The 24,231-nt window shown below is 41.9% G+C and overlaps 2 protein-coding genes across 5 annotated transcripts in view; one reads left to right on the top strand and one right to left on the bottom strand.

The window, feature by feature from the left end:
• Positions 1 to 24,231, top strand: part of LOC120422115 (cytotoxic granule associated RNA binding protein TIA1-like) — a 610,909-nt gene that overhangs the window by 502,840 nt on the left and 83,838 nt on the right. The gene's annotated exons all lie outside the window — the stretch shown is intronic.
• On the bottom strand, positions 7,357 to 9,042 carry LOC120422118 (phenoloxidase-activating factor 1-like). Its single transcript, XM_039585487.2, has 2 exons — positions 8,488 to 9,042; positions 7,357 to 8,429 (listed from the first exon to the last, which is right to left on the bottom strand). Exons 1-2 carry the CDS (start codon positions 8,841 to 8,843, stop codon positions 7,847 to 7,849), a joined length of 939 nt encoding a protein of 312 aa, XP_039441421.1. The 5' UTR covers positions 8,844 to 9,042; the 3' UTR covers positions 7,357 to 7,846.

Raw genomic sequence — 24,231 nt, forward strand, 5'->3', positions numbered from 1 at the left:
AATTGAAGCCGCTGCCGGGGACGGAAATGCAAATTGAGCTGCTCGGAGCGCGCGATATCAAGTCGATTCGGGGCTGCTGCTAAAGTCATTTCAATTAACCTGGGGGACAAAAGTGGGAATTCGAGCCGCAATCGAGTGTGAGTGCGAGCCGGTTTGCGCGAAATCGATTGATGTTAAAGTCTGGGAAATTCGACGCCGAACCCGGTATAACGAGAAGGATTCATTAAAAGGATGTTTCCGTGGAAATTTGGGGAAATTTCGTGTGGTGGATTGCGATTATTGAACGCTAATTAATTTTGGTAATTTTAATGAGGCATGGATTCCGGAAAATTCAACATTTTTGTTTTGAAATGTTTGAAGAGCCTTTTTCCATTAAACATTTATCAGCTTGATTTAATGAGTAACATTACTTTTGTTGATGATATCTTTATTTAAAATTACCTGATGATTTGTATGGATGCCACAACTCATTAATTAATTCGCAAACTTTTCCACTAAATCATCTGATTCTCACATCAACGCATTATCTCAACACTTCGTACAGTAAAGGGTTATCAAACGCTCGAGCGAAAATCCGAAGGGTCAAAATCCCAGCTCACAAATCCGTGTTTCGTGAAATCCGCTTGTCCTAATCCTGCCAGCACTCCCCTGGGGATGACCGCACTCCGGGGAACTCAGCAGCGCCACTCTGCGGTCATAAATTCAAATGATTTAGCGGTCAATTTGCCCATTGTTTGCGGCACCACCACCCCCTTATCCGTCCCAAAGAGACCATCATTCCGAGATGATATGCCTCCAGAAGGCAAAAGACCATCAGCAGTAGATAATATCCTCCAATCTAGCCGGGCTCCAGTAAAACAAGATACTTAATGAAACAGAAGCAAACGCGAAACAAAACTCGAAGAAGCGAGAAAAAACGGTCCAAACGGCAATCCAAGCAGGCGTTGATTTCGGGCTTCGATCTTTCGCCCTTGACTTGGGCCCCGGCCATTTAAATACACAACGAACACTCCCTCGCATCGCAGCAGCCATCGTCTAGTAGGCACTGCCGGGCACAAATCGACACGCCAGCTGTGGTGAAGTGGAAAAAGAAGTCGTCGTCGTCGACGACGACGATGTAATAATACGACCCATCCAAGTTGGCGTCGCCACCATGATCCTTCTTCTTCGTTGATGGGCACTAACTGGGAGGAGGAAAATGGTTCCGAGTAAACGACTACTAGGATGCAGAACAGTTTGTCTGTTTACCGGCGAGTGGTGCGAGTTTGAGACAAGCTGGTTGACAGAATTGACAGATGTACTTACCGATGAGCTGCAACTTTCACTTCACTTTTCTAGAAAAAACCTACCGCAAGGTACCTTGACTCTGAAGTCCGCAATCGAGAAGCACCTTTTGCGTTACAAACTCACGCAATCGAACAGGGTCACACCAAACTGCCAGCGTTGTGTTATCGCAGGGCTGCCAGCACACAAAAATCACCTATAGTATCATCAACAAAGTGGTTTCTGCGGTTTTCGGGCTATCTAAATTTGTTTTCAACGATGTCGTCGACGTTGGGTTCCCGCAGGGCTAGGCGGGGCTCGAAGATCGCGGGAGGGGGATGAAGCTTTCCGGACCACCAGTGCGAATTAGAACAAACCAACGCGCCAGGGGAGGGGCCGAACCCGGAAAAAGCTTCAACGAATGCCAGATTTAGTGGGTCCAGGTTTTATGGGGTTTGGTTTTCCGGCTGGGTCCGGCGCCCGAAAATGGCTAAACGAATTTTCTTTCTCCGGCTTAAGCGAGGGGGGAAATTCTGGGAGCTAATCTTGCCCAAGAGGTTCCTCCGGGGTTGGCGGCAGGGTTGGGACGGAGGCCAAAACCGCAATGCATCTGATGACAGAAAGCACACCGACAGACCACACCTGGATGATAGTGGTTTGCTGATTTGTTTTCGGGGCTTTTTCTGTGGATTTTCGAGGTTAGAAGAGTTGGTTGAAAGGTTTAGGTTATGCGAATCTTAATTGAGGTGCGGAACCTAACCTCAAAGTTTCTAACGAAATGACAGAGTTGACAGCAGTGACAGTATTGACAGAATTGTACTCACCCAGTGTTTATATTCTCCCGATCATAACTCTACAACCTGATTAATAAATCCTTGTTTGGGAACCGTTCAATTACTCACTCTATTATCGCTTCGTTGCCAAAAAAGTGCCCATTTTTACAGCCCCATTCCGGGCAACGCCTGCTGTGTGTCCTTCGCGCCATTGATGGCCATTTTTATGGAGCTTTTTACGAGCCAAAGCAGTGTTTTTCTCCCGAAAAAAAGTGGCGTGGCGTGCCCTTGGCTAATTTGTTCGAGTACTTGCGGCAAACTGTCATGCAGTCGTGTCAAAAACTAATGCTTCGTCGCCTTCTTCGACCTCGCCGCTGTCATCCTTCGAGCTTCTTTATAGTTTGACCATCACACAGAAGGCGCTGCTGCTGCGTGTAAGAAGCTTATTCACACGCACACACACACACTCGCTGCCGGGCTGTCAGATGGAACCAAAGAGCGCACGGATTAATAAATTTATTTCAGCAATAAATTATCATTATCTCGTATTGCTGGTGCCGTAAATGTAGCGCCAAATGTATATTCCGTATATATTACTAATACCTCTAACCGCGCGCACATTCCTCTTCCTTGTGCGTGTGTGTGTGCGTGTATGTCTTTGGCAAAGTAGGCTGGGCGTGACCCCCTCTACAACGCCTGCTTTTCCTTCCCGCATAATCAAAAACCATCGGAGGAATAGTCCAAACTATATTACTACTAAAAGAGATGTAGTTACCACATACTTAACCATAATCATATAGTTACGGCACTATACAAAACCATAACGAAACTGATCGTCAAATGATGACGTTTTTATTGAAGTAAATCTAATGATTCTAACTATTTTTGAACTATTTGGGGTACAATAACCTTACACTAAACAGTTCGGATTGTTTAGACAACGTGACTCAACGAAAAAATGTACAAGTCCAAATAGTTCAAACAATTTATCAACTTTATTGAGAACAATATAGCAAAATTCCACAGATTTTAGATTTTTATAGTCAGAACCTGTAAGAACTAAAAACCTACTATAAATGCTATAGTAGAACACAATTGATGGCGGCCACATTTTTTTCGATAAGTTTGTATAATCCAAATAATTTGTCAACTTACATGAAGTAAAATTACTATACACCATACTATTTTGAATTAAAAATTTCTATAAGTCCAAATAGTTCAAACAATATTTCAACAGTGAAACTATTGGCACTACGCCCCCCGGGGCATGGCCTTCCTCTAACGTGGGATTTCTGCTCCAGCGCCTCTGACGAGACAGGAGAAACCGGGACCGACGTTTTACTTCACCATCCGATAGAAGCTCAGTGGATAAGGCGGGAATCGAACCCGCGTCTCATAGCATCATCGGGATCGGCAGCCGAAGCCGCTACCCCTGCGCCACGAGACCCACCCCAACAGTATGGAGTACAATTACAGTTTGTTATATAATCCAGCTATATGTTAAACGATTGGTACAAAAATTTCAACTTTTATCAAGTAAATTGATCACAGTCGATTCCTCTGGATGATAGAGAACCTTCAACACCCCCACTTCTCCTCAGATTATCAGAAAACTCCCCAAAAGAAGAAAAATGTTACGAGGGCTCATGAAATTGACTTTCACTATTCCAGAAAAAGTAGGCATGCTGTTCTTACCATACACCAAAAATATGTGTACTACATGGTGGACTATTACTGTTCACTATAAAATGAGTCAATTGTTTGGACTACTTGGACTTATCGAAAAATACTTGCCCCCGAGCTTGCTCCCTTCTAACACAACATGTCACCAAAACCACTGAAAAACCACCAACAGATATAGATCAATCGGATAAGGCGGCAGCAGTTCGGCAGCAACGTAAATAACATCACATATAATGGCGGTAAACATTCACCAACTATCGATAGAACTTAAAAATCAAATTTGATTATATCCGAAGTTCACAACAATCACAACAATTGTAGGGTTCATTTTTGCGGTCTTTTTTAAAGTGTCGGCAAAGTAGTGTCGGTAAAGTAGTTTTTCAGAAACTATATAGGGAATAGTCATTTTTTTGGGCAATGACTATTTGACGTAAAATCCAAGTTTATAAAAATATTTACATATGTATGAAAACCTCATATAGTTTTCTGCCTAACAACTAATTTCTCATATAGTAAAATCGACCAAAACTATTTTGGGAATGGAATTAATGGTTTGATATATCGTACATATATAGTTGGGTTACAATTTAATGAATAGTAGAGACCATTTGATAAATAGTTGAGTAACTATTTGTCATAAAGTAGTTATATAGTTCATGACTATGCGGGATTCCGCTTGGCTCCTGATATGATATTGAATGAAAAATAAATTGATTCAAAATTATGTTGTTACGCGAAATAATATACCACCGCAGGGTTGCTTCTGTCGGTGCGATTATGGTTGTGTACGTGTGCGCGAACGAATTGCGGTCCGTGACACACAAACACGCACACAACAGAACCGCAGAATCGCTCGCGACTCCTGTCACGTGGCCTACTCTACGCTCTGTTTTTATCTGGCAACCCGGCGAAACAAATTAAATAGAAATCATCATTTGTATCGCGGAGAAATCGCGCGTAAATTTTCGAGCACTTTTCGAGCACAGAAAAATGACACCTCGTTTTTGGCAGCACTGGTGCGCGCGAGATCAAGATTCGGCAACGACGACGACGGATGTGATAAAACTGCCAAAAGGTTTCTTTTTCGCGTGTGTGCGAAAATGGAGCAAAATCGAAGATTAGAGCTTTGTCGGCAGATTTTTTGCCTCGCTTTGTGGCGTGTCACGAAGCTGGGTGACAGGAGATGAGAGAAGGGCGGCTAATTTTTTTTCTTCTTCTTGTTCGGGGTTCCCTTTCCGGGAGAGGATATGACGATAATATCCGGGAGACGATTTCATTTTTCTTGTAGCCCCTCCGGAGAGACAAGATGGCCCAATTTGTCACGGGATAAATGTGGTGGTTTATCGCTTTTTTGGGTTCGCGGAATTTGGGATCGAACCCCCGGAGGCAGTGAATTTGTCAACAATGGGAGGAAAAAATGTGTCATGAATATGACGGGAATTATGGTGCTTTGATTTAGGGCTTGTTTGATCCTAAGGCGCCTCCAAAAGCTCATTTAGTCGAACATTTCAGGCTTTTTTGCTGAGAAATTGACGCCTAATTGAGATATTTTTTGCACCCATAACATGTTATGAATATCAGGACGGCGCAATTGAGTAACTTTTTCAGCGACTCAAATCAAATATCTTGCAAAGTAGTGAAATTATCCAACTCTCATTCCTAATAAAGCTTAAGAAGATTCAGCAACTCTGACTCCGTCTTTGGCTCAGAATATATCGACTTCAACTTCAGGATGCCGACTTTACCGACATCGACTCCGATTCCAACTCCAGCTTCTTAACCAGAAGACCCGACTTTACTGATTCTGACCCTGGCAATGTCATGTCAATGAGAGCCATTGATGCCAGGAGGCGTTCTATGTAATTACTACTTTTAGCCTAAAAGTTGTGTACAAATGATGTGAACTGGCAGCACTTGGCAGCCACACAAGTGCCGACAATAGAAATTGCGTGGGCTCCAGTGCATTCTCGACTGACTAGAATAGACTTTGCAAATATTTTTTAAAATGCTTGTAAAAGAAGTAGGAATGACTTTAGGTAATAGTCAAATTAAACAAAAGTGTTCACAAAAAGCTGCTCTCCTAGTTAGTGTAATTGTTTTTTTAGTAAATTAAAAAAAAACACGTCGGATTATCGAGCACCAGTCAGAAACAACCGCTTAGAATGATGGAAATGGGTATAATTCCCCTAATCTGCTTTAGAATCACATCTAGCCTTAAACGACCCCAAAGGCCACCACAATACAAGTTTCGATCAACCCGACTGTCAACGAATCGCCTACTGCGACGTCGAACCGCATCTGGTACCGATTCCCATCGCTGCACGGCCGCCGCCCGAAGCAACAGCTTCGTTCGCGCGCGTCGGCCTACTTTGATCACACAAACTATGCGCACACTGCAAAAAAAATATCGTCTCCTTCAATTCAGGTGGCAAAAATTGAAAACTGTTATTGTTATCAGTTCGCTCTGCCGTGTCCCGCCCGGAGGCGGAAGTTGGCCACGTCCTCTTTGGTCCTGGTCTGGGGTAAATGCATTTTCCAAATTCAAACCAATATCTGCCAACAATCAACATTCCTCCCGGGCTGATTGCGAGATTCAACAATCCATTTCCATTGCTTCCAAACATTCCGGACGTCGCTTCGGATTGTGGATTCTGACGACGAGGGCCGAAACTAGTAGCGTTCTGGCTCGAGGCGATCCACTGCTGTGTACCGCTTTCGTCTGCTTCGTGAGCGCATACATTCCGGAGCGCCGGCAACCGAAAATCCGAAAACGAGGTAGACTTTTAAAAAAATAAACACACACTCAGCTACACCTCCAGACACAAAGGTAGCAGCAGCCGAATTCCCTCTTTTCGTGCACACCTAAGCTATTTTTCCTGCACTTTACCCGGTTCGGAATCCATGTGGCTGTGGCCGGCCATGAATGGTTCCCCCCACACACCTCCAGGAAGTGGCGGCAGCAGTCTTGGACCGCATGTTTTCAGCCCGGGAAGCTCATTCAGGATGAAAGCAAATACACTTTGTGTTTAGTGCGGAACCATCGCGAGGCGCGCTTTCCCGGAATGTGGGCATGTTTGCCGGAGGGCGGGAGGAATTTTGGTCAAAGCAAGCCGGAATGCATACATGGCTTGTTTTGTTCGAGAGCAAAGATTGGAGGTTGAAGAATCTAACTTAAATCTGCGCTTTAGGAGATTTTGGTGACCTAACCTTAAATTTTGACAGCATTGACAGCATTGACAGATGTACTTACCTATGATCCGGAATCAACACTTCACTTCACTTTTCATTCACCAGAAAAAAATCATTCCATCAGCTTGAGATACCTCGACTTCGACGTCCGTGTTTGGGAAGCGCACCCTTATTTTTCTTCGCCAAGCAGAAAACCAATATTTTCAGCGATTTTAAAATAACAATCGCTTTTAAAAACTATAAATCACAATACCAAACATTCAGCCTCCCCCACACAAAAAAAAATCGACCATCCATCAGCCGGGCACGATTTATGCGGACCGATAACCAGTGGCGATCAAACTCCCAGCCAAAATCGAGGCACCATTTCCGGTGAAATATTCCTCTCCCGAAAACGAAAAAAAAAACTTTCTGTTGTCCTCGCCGTGTGTTTGCATTTGCAGCCTTTTTTTTCTCTCGCCAGCCTGGCAGCACTTTTCTGCAAAGGTAACAATTTTCTAGCTCTATTTATTTTCTCACTTCTGGCCAACCGTACAAAAACCATAGGCGCAGCAGAGGGAAGGGGGGGCAGTGCGGTTACCCTCCCATTCGAGCTGGCGTTTGCGAAAATTCAAATGTGGGATGCATGCTGTTGATTTTTGCATATTTTGCAGGCCGGGTGGTTGTTTTTATCCCCCTCCCCCTCGGATGTGTACCACCCTGGTTTGGTTGCTCTTTTGCTGGCCGGTTTTTGTGCTGCGCAGGTAGCGCATTTTATGTGCATGTGGACGATATTTTAAAAATTTAACCCACCGCACACAAAAAGCTTAGAGTAAACATTCATATAAATACACACGAAAGGTTCTGGGGGAGTACAACAGTTACGGCGGGAAAACATGACCTGGGTTGAACGGGGTTTTTTGAGTCAGTTTGAGTCAAAATTTCATTTAGAATTTTGTTTATTGCTTTTCTTGCTGATCTTCTTTTCGATTGACAACCTCTCGAATCCATTCCATTTTGTGGGTGACATTCGTGTAAATCTGCAATCCTTCGGTGCAATCTCCGTAGTGTTTGATACCGTACTGAACAAATCGGGGTGTTCCGCTGTCATCAAACACCCCTAGCAGGGGCGATCCACGAAGGGCGTAACAGTGCTCACTACTGTTCGATTGCTTGGCGCACAAATGAATCATCTTCGATCCGCGATCCCCGGCAAACCCATGGGAAAACCAAGCCATAAAGCAATCCTGATAATCTACCAAGTGCGCTGAAGAACTGAACAGTTTGTCCTTTTCGTCCGGCAAGATCGTGAGCTGTTGCGGAATCTCTGGGTGTACCCACGGAAGACAAATCGGCTGGATTCGTTGACTAAATTTAACTTCTTTGTCCATTCGAAGCAGGACCATGTTGATACTTGCATCAAATTCGGAGGAGTCGCGGCTGATAAATTCTTTTTTGACGATTTCTCGATACACGCGATTTTCGAAGTAGGAATCTTCAACTATGTGAACAAACGTGGTTTCTCCCAACAATGCTCTGAGACTGAAATTATAATTAAAGAAAGTCACAAAAAAACTAACTAACATATCTTAGAACTTACCCGCTACCTTCGAACCTCCTCAGTTCGTACGCCGACGACAGCACGTACCGATCGTTGACCAGTGTTCCCAGCGCGATCGTGTGCTCCCAGCCGTCGGAGTCCGCGACCCGCGCGTAGATCTCCACCGTCCAGGGCCAGTCGGATGCGGCGGTTCGCTGGCCACACCTGCGCGGCAGCGGAGTCCCCGGAGGTTCCACATCGTCCGCTGAACCAGCGAGAATTACAATCAGTATGACGAGGATTGTGGCGACGAGCGCGGCTCCTGATGCGATTAAAATCTTGGTTTTGTTCGCGTTGAGCCACCAAGATTTAACCGGATGAGCGTAATCGGCGTCGTCTAGCAATCGTTCGTTCATTTCTGGAACTGAGTCGTTTGGCGCGCGGAACTACTCTGAGCTCACTTGGCTCGAACGCGCTGAGTTATCAATTGTTGTGAGCAAATCTGTCAGTTAGTGTAGTTCACAAGAAATGCAAATTCATTGGAAATGGACTGACGGCAAGATGCACAGTTTGTGCGAATGAATCATAAGAAAATGTATCAAGATGAAATATACTCCAAATTTGACTCATTTTTTTCTTTCTTTTTCTTTCTAGGTAAGTTGAACACGCTTGTTTCACAAATACAGTTAAAGCAGCTGTAGTAAGTAAATAAATTTATTAGATAGACTATACTCCGACTCATCATACATATTAGCAAAGATGATGGTTACTTTGGTTTTGGTTATTGAACATTTAATCATGGCTTGATAATCGTCAATATCCAATCCATATAGTAAGCCACATCGGTGTAGATAGAAGGACCTTCGCCACACCATATAACTGACGTGTGCACAAACCGCACACTTTTGTCCGGATATTGGTACATGTTACCAAGAGAAGTGCCATCATCATCTTCGCACGTGTTTGGAGTTCCTGCCATTCCAATGCATATAACTCCCTCACCAACGTAAAACCGGCCTACGTCATCTAATTTTGACTTGCATTCCGAAATACTTATCGTAGGAACGGTTGCTTTCTGTAAAGTTCCGGATAAATCTTCACCAAGTCCAGGTCTCCCCCAGCCAGCAATTATATACTCCGAGTTTGCAATGTTAGTCGTCGGAAGACAAATCGGTTGTACGTGATCGTTGAATGTAGCGTCCTTTGCAAGACGAATTAAGGCGATGTTATTCTTACCGCTGTTGGCGTTGAATTCGGGGTGAATAGTAACGTTTTCGATTATAATATCTTGATTAAGCTCACAATAGTCTTCGTACAAGCTATGGCACTCTTTTTCCCAGGTTTTGTATTCACCAAGTCGAACAAAATCTCTGGAAAAATTCAGAAATAATCAAATGATTGTTTGGTACGAATTCAGTCGGTATCTTACAATGCTTCCAACTCCAAAAAATCCTCTACATGCGCTACAGTCAAAACATAACGTTGATGAACCAATGATCCAGATCCGCGGTATTCAGTAAGTCCTGTTGTAGTTAACGTTATGATTAAAGCCATCCATGGAAATTCGTAAGGATTAGATGTAGAACCACGAGCTATTCGGTTAACCAAATATCGACCACAATCGTGTGGTAAGAGGATGGATCTCCCAGCGTCAATGTTCTGATTTAGACCAGTTACGGCCCTTATCCACGAAGTGAACCGATAAACATTAGTAAATCCGGTGTAACTCTTCGTATGACATTTATAATCTGAGTCTCTTGGGGCCGTAAATGCTATAACTCCTCCGACGTACCAGACTCCATGCCGTTCGAAGTGAAGACCGCCTCCGCTATCTCCATTACATACGGTAGTTCCGTTCAAATATCCTGCACAAAAAGTGCTACTATCCAGTACCTGTCTAAAAACTCCATCATTGCTTTCAAGGCACTGAACTGTACTAACAACCGGCATCAAGGCAGAACGGGAGACACGTCATCGTGCTCGGTAATGCCCCATCCTACAGCGATTCCGTACTGGTTTGTAAGATCTTCCACTTCGTTCAGACAAACTGGTTGAACATAGTTCGTGAATGAAACTTTCGTGCTCAGCCCCAGCAAGGCAATATTGTTCTTCAAGTTTTTTGATTCTTCAAATTGATGAGTTTTATGAATTCCATGCTGTTGAAAGGTTTGCGGGTCCGGTTCCTGAAAGTTATGAACTCCAACTCGAACGAAGATCCGTCGCGTCGAAAGCACGAACCCGTTATTTCCCTTGGTGCAGTGATCTGCGGTGAGCACGAAGAATTTACTAATGAGCGTTCCTCCACAGGCGTAGCTATCGGAAACACCTCTGCCAGGGCCACTCCCCGGGGTACACACAAAAAAATATTTCCGAATGTTACATCATTTATGATGTAACACTTTTGCACGTCATTAAACATTTAAATTTTAATTCAATTTGATGTAAATTTGCAACAAATTATACGTAAAAACATGATTTTACGTGTGATTCAACCGTTTACGTCGAATCTCAAGTTTACATCAACTGAGTTTACATGTGATTCATTTTTTCCGTGTCGAGTAAATTCACATATTTTTTTCTGTGTAGGTTGGCTGTCCACGAACGATTACGCGGTTAACGTTTATCTTTCGAACTCCACACTGGATGGCTCCGAGAGAAGTGATCAAGCAGTTGAACACTATAACTAGCGAAACTCGAAAATGCCTCATCTTTGTAAAAGAGTTGCCGAACTACTAAGTCGAACCCTTTGGGATAGGCCACAGGTAGCGTCGTGGGATTTTACGGGCAAACCCGTTTGATTTTTTGGCGGCTGGTCAAAGCAGTTTGATACGATGCGGCTCAACCTCAGATTTTATCATCGGATAACGTCTATTTAGTTCCTTTCTTGACTCGATATAATGGTTTTCTAAATGTTGTTTGGTTGAGGTATTGACACTCATTGTTCGTTAAAATAAGTATATTTGTCTTTTTATTAATAATTTTACTAGCTGATTTTCTCCAAAATCCACTCCAAATAATAGCTAACTTTGGTATAGATCTGCAGCCCATCCGCCCAATCCCCATAGTGTTTAAATCGACGCTTTCAGACGGCTCTTTTTCATGCTCTTCCATCTTCACACACGCGTGACTTTCGATGATTTTCTGAATGTTTGGTGAACATCTAGCCATGTCGACCTGATAAACGGACGAGCTATCATTGCAATCTTTTGTAAATATCACGAAATGCTCCGGAGGGACAGGCTGCACATCCGGAAGGCAGATTGGCTGAACGCGGTCGTTGAACTCGATATCTTGTAATCGAACTCTCTATGAGTTATGGCAACCTCCTTAACCACGCCTCGATAAGTTCGGTTGGATACGATTTTGAAAAACGTACCATGGCATTTGAACACTTTGTTCGTGGTTCCAATTTTCACGATTTTGTGAACTCTTTTTTCTTGGCGAGGGAATGAATCCGCGATACTCATTTAGGGTGTCATCAAATGCTTGTGTAAAAACAACTACTAAAATACATTACAGCACTTCCGCTGTTCACTTGAATTTAAGATATAACTTTCAGAGTCTTACCAGATTTAATTAAGTCTCATCTTTTATTACCACCATCCGAAAGTAGACTTCCGCTAACCAAGGCCTGTGGAAGGCACCTGTTCGACGACCACACGATAACGTTGAAATAACGTTGAGTTTATTAGCTGGGGTAGATCCTTGAACTAAAGATTTCATTTTGACGTAAGTTTCAATGAAAAATTTACCTCAACAAACCTGCAAACATAACTATCAAAAGTAGTAGTATTATACTCATTACTGCACTAGCAGCAATAAATATCACTCGTCGATCAAACTTCGTCAAAAAACGATCCTTCGGGTGCTGCGCAGCGTCATCCTCGATCAATCGATTAAACATTTTTCTGTTCGCTATCGTCAACAGTTGAGCTTGAACTGAGCCCTATTTGACTAGCGCAATCTTTTACAAACCAAACGGGGAATCTCCAAGGATTTAAAAAGAAGTGTTTTGATTAAGGTTGACATGTTTGAGTAAACAATCGCTGTTGATGATAGAGTGCGGTTTCTTTCAACTTCACACTTCTCAAGAAATCATCAACAAAAATATCAAAATTCTTACTAACAATTATGACATAAACTACACCTCATAACGGCGCTTCAAAAAACGGAAACTCCCTCCAATTTTGGGCCTATTTCTAATTTTGCCAACCGTCCATAAAGTCCTCCCCAAGGTGCGGTATCCCACCACTTTTCGCAAAACTCCAGAGTGGAACAACCTCACAAGAAAATATTTCCCACAGATTAATTTGCATAACAATAACGAAAAATATTTTATGTTTTGCTACCATCAAACCGTAACGCGTAACTTGAGTCCCTCCCCTCCACCCAAAAAATAAAGATATCCAAGAAAAACGCCACGTGTGTGGTTTGTGGCTTTTCTCGTAAAAATTAACTCCTCCCACTTCCCGCGCGCGCAAGTTGACTGACTCCCCACGGCGTAAGCTAGGCAAAAAAAAAGCAATCTGTAGAATTTTCCACATGAGCTCCACTTTCCAAGTACCCCATCCGACTTGGAGTTGGGTTTGTTGGATAAACATTAAAAAAAATCTCGCGCTTATTTATATCCAAAACTTTTTCTTGTAACGTCTCAGCAAGCGCGCTGGAAATTGGCTGGCGCAAACTTCAAGTGAGCGGCATTCCCGGACTACTTTGGTCTGTACTCCAAGTAGACTATTTCGGTGGGACACATCGAAGTAGACTGTCACGACGAGGAGGCCGACAGCCACGACTTTGTTGAGCAATCTTCGGGTTTTGGAGGAGTTTGGGATAGTTTTTGATTGTTGGCCTTTTGTAAGCCAGATTTGGACAGTGTTGCCAAACTTTTAACCTGAAAAGTTATTTTTTCAAATTTAACAGTTTTAATTTCTTATTTAGAAAAGGTTTTTTTTTATTCTGGAAAAAAAATAATAAAAATCAGCATTCTGGCAACCCTTCCACACACCAACTGAGCAACCGCTGAGGAAAATCTTGAAATCTCGAAAACTCTGTAACCGAACCCGTCCCGTAGAATAGTCGCACCAATCGTAGTAGCCCCCCCACCCACCCACGAGATCTTACCGCGGTCCTCGCAGCCATTTTCGGCAAAAGTTCAAAAGTGGAGAAAGTTCAAATCCAATTACAATGAAAACATCCGGGGACATTGGCGACACTTGCCACGAGTCCCCCGTGGCGGTCGGTGGAAAACCGGAAATTTATTGTCCCTTGAGGTGAATGTTTGAGGGTGGCCACCTTCGCACACTGGTCGCGCACTTTTCCAGACGACGAAAAAGAGGAAAAAGTTTTTCCCAGCGCCTGCTACGACGACGACGACGACGACAACGGCTCTGCTCGGCCAAAACGATAAAAGAAATATGTTAAATACGTTGATTTAGAGCAAACTTTTGCTCTTTCTCGATCTTTTTGCTTCCGGGTGGGTTTTTTTTTTTGCTCGACCACAGACGATTGCCTCCCGGACGAAAAATTTCGCGCAAGTTCAACCTGAGTCTATATGCGTGTGTGTGTGAGGGAAGGGAAAAACCCCGAAAAAGTACCGCCAAGGAAATGGAATTATGAAAAGTGGTTTAATTTTCCTTTCCGAGCAATTTTTTTTTCGTTTTTGCTCCACCGCCACAAGCCAAATCGTTCTCCATGGGGCCAGGAACAGGTGGATAAATAAATTTACATGTTAAAAGGATTTTTTCTTGGAATCTTTCCCCCTCCTTTTTAGCGTTCCAGACGATTTTTGGCTGTGGTTGAGTGTTTTGCGGGTGACTTTTGCCGCCGCCATATGCGAAAGTTTTTCCTTTCTTTTTTGAAGTATCGAAAAGGAGGTCAGCCAAGCTTATAAGGATTTGCCCTTTTTCGGAAAATGTGCCGATAAATCTCGATAGCATATTGATCGCTGGACCAATTGGATTAATTTTTCGGGCGTTTATTCAGTGGAAACAATGCGACGACTTCCGCAAGCAATTTAATATGTTGTTTATGGGCCACCTTTGCGGTGCCACATTTGTTCCAATCGCAGCAGGCCACAATTTGCGACTTTCCAGGAGGCAGGATAATTTGAAAGTTTTTATTGCCGCTGCCAAGTGCAACCCTGCCCCCCCTCCCTTTCGCCAGGACCAAATTAGGCGATGAAAAGGGAACATAAATTTCCACCAGTCTTCGATCCGGGTGGCAAACAGACAAGACTAGGAAAGGAATCATAATGAATTATAAACATAATTGAGATGAGAGTTGAATATTCTCATCTCTGCGCCAGCGGGACCCTTACCGGCCTGGGCCGGGATGCTGTGCTGCTGCACCAGAGAGGTCTGGTTTATATCTGCAAACGAGTTGGTTTCGGAGTGAAAACTCCGGAACCATTATGGTGAGGGAGAAGGGAGTTCCGAAACCGGAAAGGCTTTCACTTGGATTTTCCGGATATATCTGTTGATGTGCATTATTTGATTAGTAAATTAGAGCTTCAAGAAAGAAGGGATGGTTTTGAGGTGGAACATTCTCTGGAATTATTTTAGAAAATTATTTTTTTTCCGATTTTGACTACACAGTAAAAAAAACATGGTAAAATTACATCTAAAAAGGGGTACATCTTTTATGTCAGAAAAAAGCTTCAATTTTGCCTCTAATAATGTGTACATTTACATCTGGCAGACGCAAGGAAAAAATATCTGTAATCCTAAAAAAATATCAAACCGGTACCGGTGCTCCGTACATTGTATACAGTATTTACTGCATATACGGTAGGTACATAGAGGTACATTGGCTTTGATCTTCCAGTTTTCACAGCGGCGAGTTGGCCGTGCGCGTTGGGGCGCGGACTGAGTAAGCTAGATATAACAATCGCCGGTTTGATATTTTTTTAGGATTACAGATATTTTTTCCTTGCGTCTGCCAGATGTAAATTTACACATTATTAGAGCTAAAATTAAAGCTTTTTTTCTGACATAAAAGATGTACTTCTTTTCAGATGTAATTTTACTATGTTTTTTTTACTGTGTAGCTTGGTGTCATTTGATTTGTATTTTGCAAATTATGATAAAGTTTTTTGGAAGGTATTGCAAATATGGCATTCCTTTCTGAAATTAGAGATGATGCAAATTAGATTATGCAAATAACTTCCGAAAGACCATTCTAATGTATTATGAAAAATCGTGTTCTGGCAACACTGTCACGAGATATCTATACATAACTGTAATATACAGGAACTATATAAAAGTTGATAATCTGGCAACTTTGTCAAAGAAATTAAACATTTAACATTCCAACGCCCAAGGCTCCAAAAAAGTTGGAACGGTAACTTCAACTCGCTGGTTCTCGGGCATAACTCAACCAATCAAGATGATTCTTCTTTCCAGTGATTTGTTAGGATGTCTAGATGATTCTAGACCTTTGCAGAACTTGATTTGAACAAATCTGTAATTTCTGCGACCGAAAACATCGTTCCAACTTTTTTTTTCGCGTGTAAAAAAAATTCGTCGAAAATTCCGCGGAGGCAGTCGTTTAAAAAAAGTTGGAACGATGTTTTCGGTCGCAGAAATTACAGATTTGTTCAAATCAAGTTCTGCAAAATTTTAGGATCATCTAAACATTCTTACAAATCACTGGGAACAAGAATCGTCCCGATTGGTTGAGTTATGCCCGAGAACGGGCGTGTTGAAGTTACCGTTCCAACTTTTTTGGGAGGCTTGGGCGTCCGTGTAAGTTGGACATGCGTTGGGCGTTCCAGTGTTAAATGACCCAAACCTGGAAGAAATATCCTAGTAAACAATAGAATGTCAACATTTTAAGCTAATTCAGCTAAATAAAAAAACAAATATTATATTTACTGTTTTGAATCCATGTTAAGCTTTATAATTTGTAAAGTGTGTAAAGTGTGAATAAGCATTGATTTGTGTAGCATGTATTTTCTTCTAATTTATATTTTTCATTCTCAAAGGATTAAACAAAACTTCTTTCCTCAAAGCATAACCATTAATTTTTATACGTTCTGCAATTTTGATTTTTTTTGCTATTTCAAATTCCATAATAACGGCCTACTTATCATCACTAGAAATAACAGTCCTGAAATAGCAGTTTATGCAACAAGTTGCAAAAAGAGGATTTTTGAAGCACGAGTCGTACATTTATCCAACGAGGTTCACCGAGTTGAATAAATACGAAGGGTGCTGAAAAAATCAAGTTTTTCATACAATTTTTTTTTGCAATTCCGAAAATCACCCATTGAGTGAAATTTGTAGAATGACAGGAAAAGTAAGTAGTTTCACGAAGGAATCAAGCAGAAAAATAAGGCATATTTGAATCAACAAAACGTTTTGTTGATTTGAAAATCATTATTTTTGTTAAATCTGCGCTAAACGTCAAAGCAGCTTTTTCGAAACAACAAAAGACTTTTGTGGAATTGAGAAACTCCAGGTTTGTTTCAACGCAATATCGGCGTTGATTATACTTAACAAAAATTTTGTTGATTGAAACCTCGTACAGGCTGATTCTACAAAACATTTTTCTGCGTGATTGCAAAAAATTGCATTATGGCACTCACTTGAGTGTTTGCGACATTTGTATCGAAAAGTTATACTTTTCGACACTGTTTTGGTTTTTGAGTAGACCAATCTCAGAGGCGCCAGAATCGAAAATTTTACTGAAAAATCCTGTTCAAAAGTTTTATGCATCTCGATGCAAAACTTGATTTTTTCATCACTCGTTGCATTGTTCTAACTCGGAAGAGCCTCTTTTGATAAAGTAAGATTCGCGTTGAAAAAACATCATTTTTTTAATTTGTTGCATAAACGGCTATTTCAGTCACTTAATCGAGATTATATTGTTTTGTTGTAGAAAGCTCAAGTTTACAATCAAAATTAACATTTTATAAAAACATAATAAAAATCAAGTCAAGCAACCATGCTCATTGCTCAATCATAGAAATCAAGTCAAGTAATCTAATTCTAAAACATGTAATGTTATTTGCAAGTTTAAAATTAGTCAAAAATGTATTTTGACAACTAACAAAGTAGTGCACAGTTAAGAAAGTAATGTTTAATTGTAATTTTAATTAATTTTATTGTTTGCCATTAAAATTAGAATAATCAATTGTTTTGCAAAGAACAAGTCTTGTCTAATCTAATCTAACCCTAGCGCAGCCAGTCTTTCGAGGGCATCCTGGAAAATGCCTTAGGTTGATTAACGCCTAGCATCCTCTTGTCATTATTAACAATTGCAGTGCCCCAATGCAATAAATTGCTTTGAAACATCACAAACGTTAAAGCGGCCAGGCCAACTGCGTAAAGTTTACCGCAAAGATGATTCGTTGAATTGGATTGAGTTTGAGCACGAATGTTCAAACAGCAATACAGTTCTGAATCTACAGGGGAGGAAGAAACGTGGGGATCCCCCGCTCACGTTCCTGTTTGTTTAGGCAATTTATCGTTGGGAGCCACCATTCTAAGAAGTTTTGGTGCTCCGGGACCCTCGGGGATGGGACATTGTATTTCCACAAATGCCCTGGACACTATTTGCCGTGGTTATAGCGCCACAACTCGCTCTTGCAAAGAACAAGTCATTTCTACAAAATTGTATGAGTTGATTTCTATTTTTAAAATTCTACTTTTCATTTATTTTAAGAATTCGTTAAAAGCAACACTTAAAAATACACAATTCTTCAACCGGCTCCTCTCCGCCTTAAACACCATTCAAACATCTGCTTCCCAAAATTAAAACTATCGTTCCCGTCCGCTATTGATACATAAATTACTTCCAAATTCAACCCATTAACGTTTCGCCACCAACCAAACTCGCTAGGCAGCCAAAAAAAGGCGCTCCTCGCGAAAAGATAAAAGCCACCAATTCCGAAATGAAAATTACACCCGGGAAAATGAACACTCGCGAGTGTATCTCTCCCTTGGTAACGATGGAAGGGGGTTGGGTAATATTCAAATTGCACCCACCTAACCGTCTGCCCACCCCCCCTTCCAAAAAATCGAGAATGAATAATTTAAGTCTAAATTGATACGATATGCAAATTTTTCCTCTAATGCGAAAAAGCTGATGATTGGCGCGCGCGCGAGAACTCGAGCTTTTCAGTGAGCATTGTACACTCTGTAACTGGAGAACTGATGTAAAACAACGTCGCCCCCCAACCCCCCCCCCCCCCTCCCCAAAAAGAAGCAATCGAGAGCCCATTCTCCCCATTCCGCCTTCGGCGGTGGTGTCTTATTAATTCCAGATGAATCGGCTTCTGGGGTGCTCTCCGTTTGAAGGATGCTCGCAACCCACCTGCTGCAGCCAGCCGGGAGAGAGCTTGAGTTGAGCCTGACTGGTCCAATAAACGCAAAAGTTTTCCCGAGCTGGTCGCGGGCGCGCTTTTCCAGCAAATTTGGTCTGTAAAGACGCGCCGGTGGAAAATATTTTACGATGCTTAAAATTCACGTAGTTAAAACTGATTTGAATATAATTGCTCTTGCGGAAAGTTTCGCACTCTTCACTTTGAGGCGCCGTCGTGAAATTGGCCCAAGTTTGGTGGCTTTATTGCAGCCGGCGAACAATTTTCTTCCACCGTCCTCCTACAATGGTAAGAGGTTGCGGCGCTCTTCGTTGGGAGTTGTAATTGATAGTCTTCTTGTTTTCCTTTGAAGTGGGATTATCCCCAGCTTCCGCAGGGCTGGGGTGGAGCGAGTACGCCGTTTGTTCAAACTTTCCCGGTTTTTGGTGGGGTTTTGTGGGTGCAAGTCAAGAAAGGACCACGTGACTCCACAGACTCGACTGGGAGCAGGACTTATGAGTTGTCGGGGAAGATTATTTGTAAGAGACTTTGTGTGTCTCGTCTATTTGTTTGAGGAGGTAGTTTGGCAAACTGTTAAGTTTGCCGGGTTTGATTTACTGTTGGCAGTGTGGTTTGGTTCGGGAACTTTGCCATTTAATAGTTTCAATTATGACTAAAAGCTCTTAAATTTGTGAACAAGAGTGGCTCAAGCTTGACTTTACGTCGTCCATTAAAGAGCCAAATTGAATGGGTATGCTGGGCTAAAACTCCGATTATGCCCTTAATTAGACAAAAAACATTCGAAATTTGAAGCCAAAAACATTTTTCCTAGTTATAGTCAATTTTGGCACATTTCGACGTGTTATCTTGTCAAACGTCGCTTTTTGACGTTTCGAGAAAAACTAACTTAATCCGCCTATGTGGCTGGAGCCTTCCTCACTCATTACCAACAATACCTGTACACAAATTTCATCTATTTTTTAGATCCGGAATAAAAAAGTACATCAATATCACTTAAGTGGATACATTTCGAGACAGGGTTGCCAGATCTTTGTTAGTCCATAACCTACTGTGCATTGTCTCAAAGTTTAACATTTAATTTCCGAGCACCGATTTTAAATAAGTCGGGCAAGCACGTGTGACAAAACGTCCTCTGACTAAATTGTCTTTGGCCAGTTGTCGCACTGGCAGCAAGTTTTCCGGATAGAAATCGATGTTTGGGGTTCTGCGAAGGTGAGGCCCTGAATGTTGCACTAAATTGCGTCCTTATTTCACCGATTTGTATTTTTTGAGATTCACATCTTGCCTACCAGTTTTTTTCATCATTCATTTATGTTTATTTTAGTACCAGTGTTTAATTGAATATAAATTTAAGCATGAAGTATTCAAATTCTTTTTGTGAATCTTTGCAATTTGTAAGTTATGTTTATTTCATTCCAAATATCTTTTCTGAGATATCGGCAAAAATAGAAAAAAAAATATGTTGGCCTTAAGTCATTCCTCCAAAAAAAATATGGGTTTTCCAATTCCAACCACAAAACAAAAACCGTTCTAAAATTGATCCAACAAATTGTGCTTCACCCAAAAAGTTGCAAACCAAGCAGTATGCCCACCGGAACCAGCCCCTGAATGCCCGCCAAAAAGTAATTTTTGCTACACTCTAGTAAATATTCAAGATGTGTATGTGATTTTTTGCAATTTGTAAGTATTTATTTCATTCAAAATATCTTTTCTGAGATATCGGCAAAAATAGAGAAAAAATCATGTTGGCCTTGAATCACTCCTCCAATTTGCTCCCACGAAATGAAAAAAAAATATGGATTTTCCAATTCCAACCACAAAACAAAAACCGTTCTAAAATTGATCCAACAAATTGTGCTTCACCCAAAAAGTCGCAAACCTATACATAATTCATACACAACTCAGTTTTCCACCTGCACTAGCAGAGCGCAGGTTGCAGTAATTGATCAACTCCGAGTGAGCACCCGTCCCCCCACAAAACCACCCTCTCAGCTTCAATTTCCGCCCAAAATTGAACTGGTGCTGCTGCTGTTGCAACCTGCAGGAAGCTCCCATTCGGAATCCATTAGCCAATCAGATCGCCATAAATATCATGGATAATTGATTAATGCTCTTGCCCTCCCTCCCCCTCCGGTGACCTCTTGCTGGACGTTCGGGGGGCTTTCTCCGAGCGGAGGCCAAATCAGTGCCCCCCCCTCCTTCGCTCCGATATGAGTAAGCCTCACCTCACTTTACATATTTCAGTTTGTTTTATGACATCCTCTGTAACATCCTATTTGCTGCATTAAATATTCATAAACTATAGCAGATTGAGATGTGCGCCGGCCAGCAGTGTTGCCAACCTTCGGGATCAACTCAGGCAGGGAGGGAGGGCGGTCTTATCTTGTCCAGCAACAACAACAACAACGACAGCAAGGATGACGACGAATCTCAGTGTGCGTTGAGCACAGTAGGCCACTATTCCGAAGGGAGCAGAGACTCGGTGCTCCGGAGTGAACGAAAACGCATATGCATAATTTATACAAAATATTGTCCTTCCGAAGAGCGGAGACTCCCCAGACTTGGTGTAGGGGCCTCGTCTCTGGCAGCTGTCGCTTTGACCAGCCAGGATCAAGTCGTCGTCCTTGCCAAATGCATAATATCTGTCGAAACGGACATTTTATTGTGTCTCAATTATTGTCGACGCCATTACTCTTAATAATCTATTGTTGTTGTAGCCGTTGTGCTACTGTTGCTGGCGAGAAAGTTTTACCAACTGTTACACCGAAACTTCATGTTCTCGAAGACATCGAATCAATCCAGGTAGGCCGCGCCACGATGGCGACAGGGTGCAAGGTGGTGCAACCGACAAGGTGTGGTGGCAAATGTGACCGGAAGGATATTAATTAAATTAAATTGATACAACAGTGTCGAAGCATAACTCAAGATGGTCCACGGGGAGGAGTCCTGGGATGGTGGACAGGCCGGCCGATGCAGATGTGCGTCGATACACGGAATATTTATCGTCCCCTTCCCCCTTCCCGTTCAACGTGTCCGGTTTCAGGCTAATCACCCGCAAAACCAAGGAACATGGCGGTGGGAACCTCATTATTATTAGACGACCGTTTTGCGTGAACGATGCGGTGTCCAGGTGGCGCTAGTAAACGGGGGTCGTCTGAAGATAATGGCATCCGATTGACCCCCACCCACAACCCCCCCTTGCAAATCTCGGCCCGACCGTGTTCGATCATTAAAGAAACAATAAATTCATATTAAATTTAATCATTGTGAACAAATAAACATAAATTATCTAATTATGATCCATCAATTAGGGATCGCAGTGGGGGGAAAGGGTTCGAACCTTCATTTGCCGGAATAAATTAAAATTAATTTCACACACTCGGCAGGCTCGCGCTCACCTGCTGTCCTCCGCCGTATTGATTCCGAGTGTGAATTGTCACACGCACACACGCAATCACGCAATCAATGACGCAGTGCTGATTTACTGGTCGTAGTGATGCCGCATCGGTGAAATATTACCTTACCTCCTCCTACAATCGCCTTGCGCCCGACCCCCCCTTCTCTGCACGGTGCTGAAAATCGGCGCTGTTGTTCTTGGTTAATTAGCACGCTAATCCAAGGTTGGTTGACTTTTGGGTGTGAGTTTTCGGGTGCGAGTGGCGTGAATGGGGACAATTTTCAGCGTGTGGCTTGGTGTTGGGACGGCCGCGTCAGCTGGCCAGTTGCGAAGGGGGACGACAATAAGTTGGCGAAACTCATGGCAGGGGATATTGAACTGGGACATGCGATTTTGGGGGGATTGTGGTTCTTTGGATAATTGTTTTTTTTTTATATTGTAAGCCTGGTTGTACGTGAATTAGCTTTTTTTGAATGTGTAACTTTTTTATATTTTTTAACGTGAAGACTTCCATCATTGTCATGATTTTTCGTTCAAAGATATAAATTTTACGTCGCTTTCAATATTTTGACAAAATTCCTTCAACTAGTTGTTTAGAATAGTGCCCTACACATGCTGATACCTTTTGGTAACGATTATCCCATTCCCTGTAAAGTTATGAAAATCGTCATTAATCAATGATTGCCAACTAAGACGTCAATGACTGTGCCACAAAATTATATAAATTTTGAAGCACAATTGATTTAGAGCAAAAATTCTTTTAGTGGCTTCAAGAAGGCAACAACCGGCAAATGTTGATTCTTTTGGTGCTGAAATTGAATTAAATTGAATATAATACAGAATATTTTATAGTGTTGATCCAATTTCTTCCAAAATGATCAACGGCTTCACCTTAAGGACTTGGTTGTACTTTTCTACCAAACAATTTCTTTTTGTAGCATTGATTCGTCCATACAAGTTTCCGTACAATTTTGGAAACCGTAAACATGAAAAGGCTGTCAAAATATTCAAAAATCTGTGTCTTGAGAAATGATTTTCTGATCCATTTGATGTTTTCGGCAATGTTGTAGGCATTGCGTAGAACTTTTCAGCAAAAAAATTAAACTTTAAAAATTCAATTTTTAAACGTTTTTCCAAAAATTATACTTTTTCGAAAAATTGGCGACACTGCCAAATGAACATTTCGACGTCGTCGTGCTATCTTGTCGCACCCGCCATTTTGACGTTCCGAGAAAAACGCGTTTTAATGTTTGACCTTAAATATTCAAAAACGAGAGCACGCAATGTAAACAATAACAAACACGTTTTGTTTGGCTCACCATTCTGTGCATTGTCGCAAAGTTTGGTTGAATTTGTTTGCTGGAGTTCCGAGTTATAATTACAAATGTTTACGGTAGTCTAGCTTGTACGTGCAACAAACGCATCCTGACTTTCCTGGCCTGAAATCCCTTTGGCCTTTTGTCGCACTTACATCAACTTTCATGGAGTGACAAGATAGCACGACAAGATTGAAACTACTTTCATATGTAAAGTGACAAAAATGCACGGAGTTTTTTCGATTTTTGTTGAATATCTCAGGATTGAAATCGAATTTTGGGGATCTGTGAAGGTCAAAAGGTGAGGCATTGTGAGCTGCACAAAATGGCGTTCTTAACTCAATTTGGCCCAAAATGCACGTACGACAAGTTAGCACGATGGCGACGATTTAATGTTTGGCTCAAGAGATTATTTTATTATTTGATTGCCCTACTGTGGAAAAAAACCCATAAAAGTAAAAACCTATTTGCGAACCTTGAAATCTATACATTTTTCAATTTCATAGTTCTCCTTTTTTGTGCATAGTCCAGACCATGAACGACCTTCTAAATCAAATTTTACCTTGAGCGGGACTACCCATCAATTTTTAGACGGGTTTACTTTTTGTCTTTCTTGATAAAGAAAGATATTGGATTTTCTTTTGGTTTGGAAAGCTATCTTTGTGAACAAAATATTTCAAAAAATAAATTCGAAGTTCCTAAGACACCTTTGAATAATCGAACTTCTGATGATCGAAACTTCGGATAATCGAGATTCGATTCGAAGATGC

This window comes from Culex pipiens, chromosome 1, assembly GCF_016801865.2.
Source record: "Culex pipiens pallens isolate TS chromosome 1, TS_CPP_V2, whole genome shotgun sequence".
Classification (NCBI taxonomy): Eukaryota; Metazoa; Arthropoda; class Insecta; order Diptera; family Culicidae; genus Culex; species Culex pipiens.

What these genes read in the sequence shown, in the direction of transcription:
- LOC120422118 (XM_039585487.2), bottom strand. Translation starts at nt 8,843, where the DNA reads ATGAACGAACGATTGCTAGACGACGCCGATTACGCTCATCCGGTTAAA. An exon ending in AGGAGGTTCGAAGGTAGCGG is followed by an intron (nt 8,430 to 8,487) that starts GTAAGTTCTAAG and finishes TTATAATTTCAG; the next exon opens with TCTCAGAGCATTGTTGGGAG.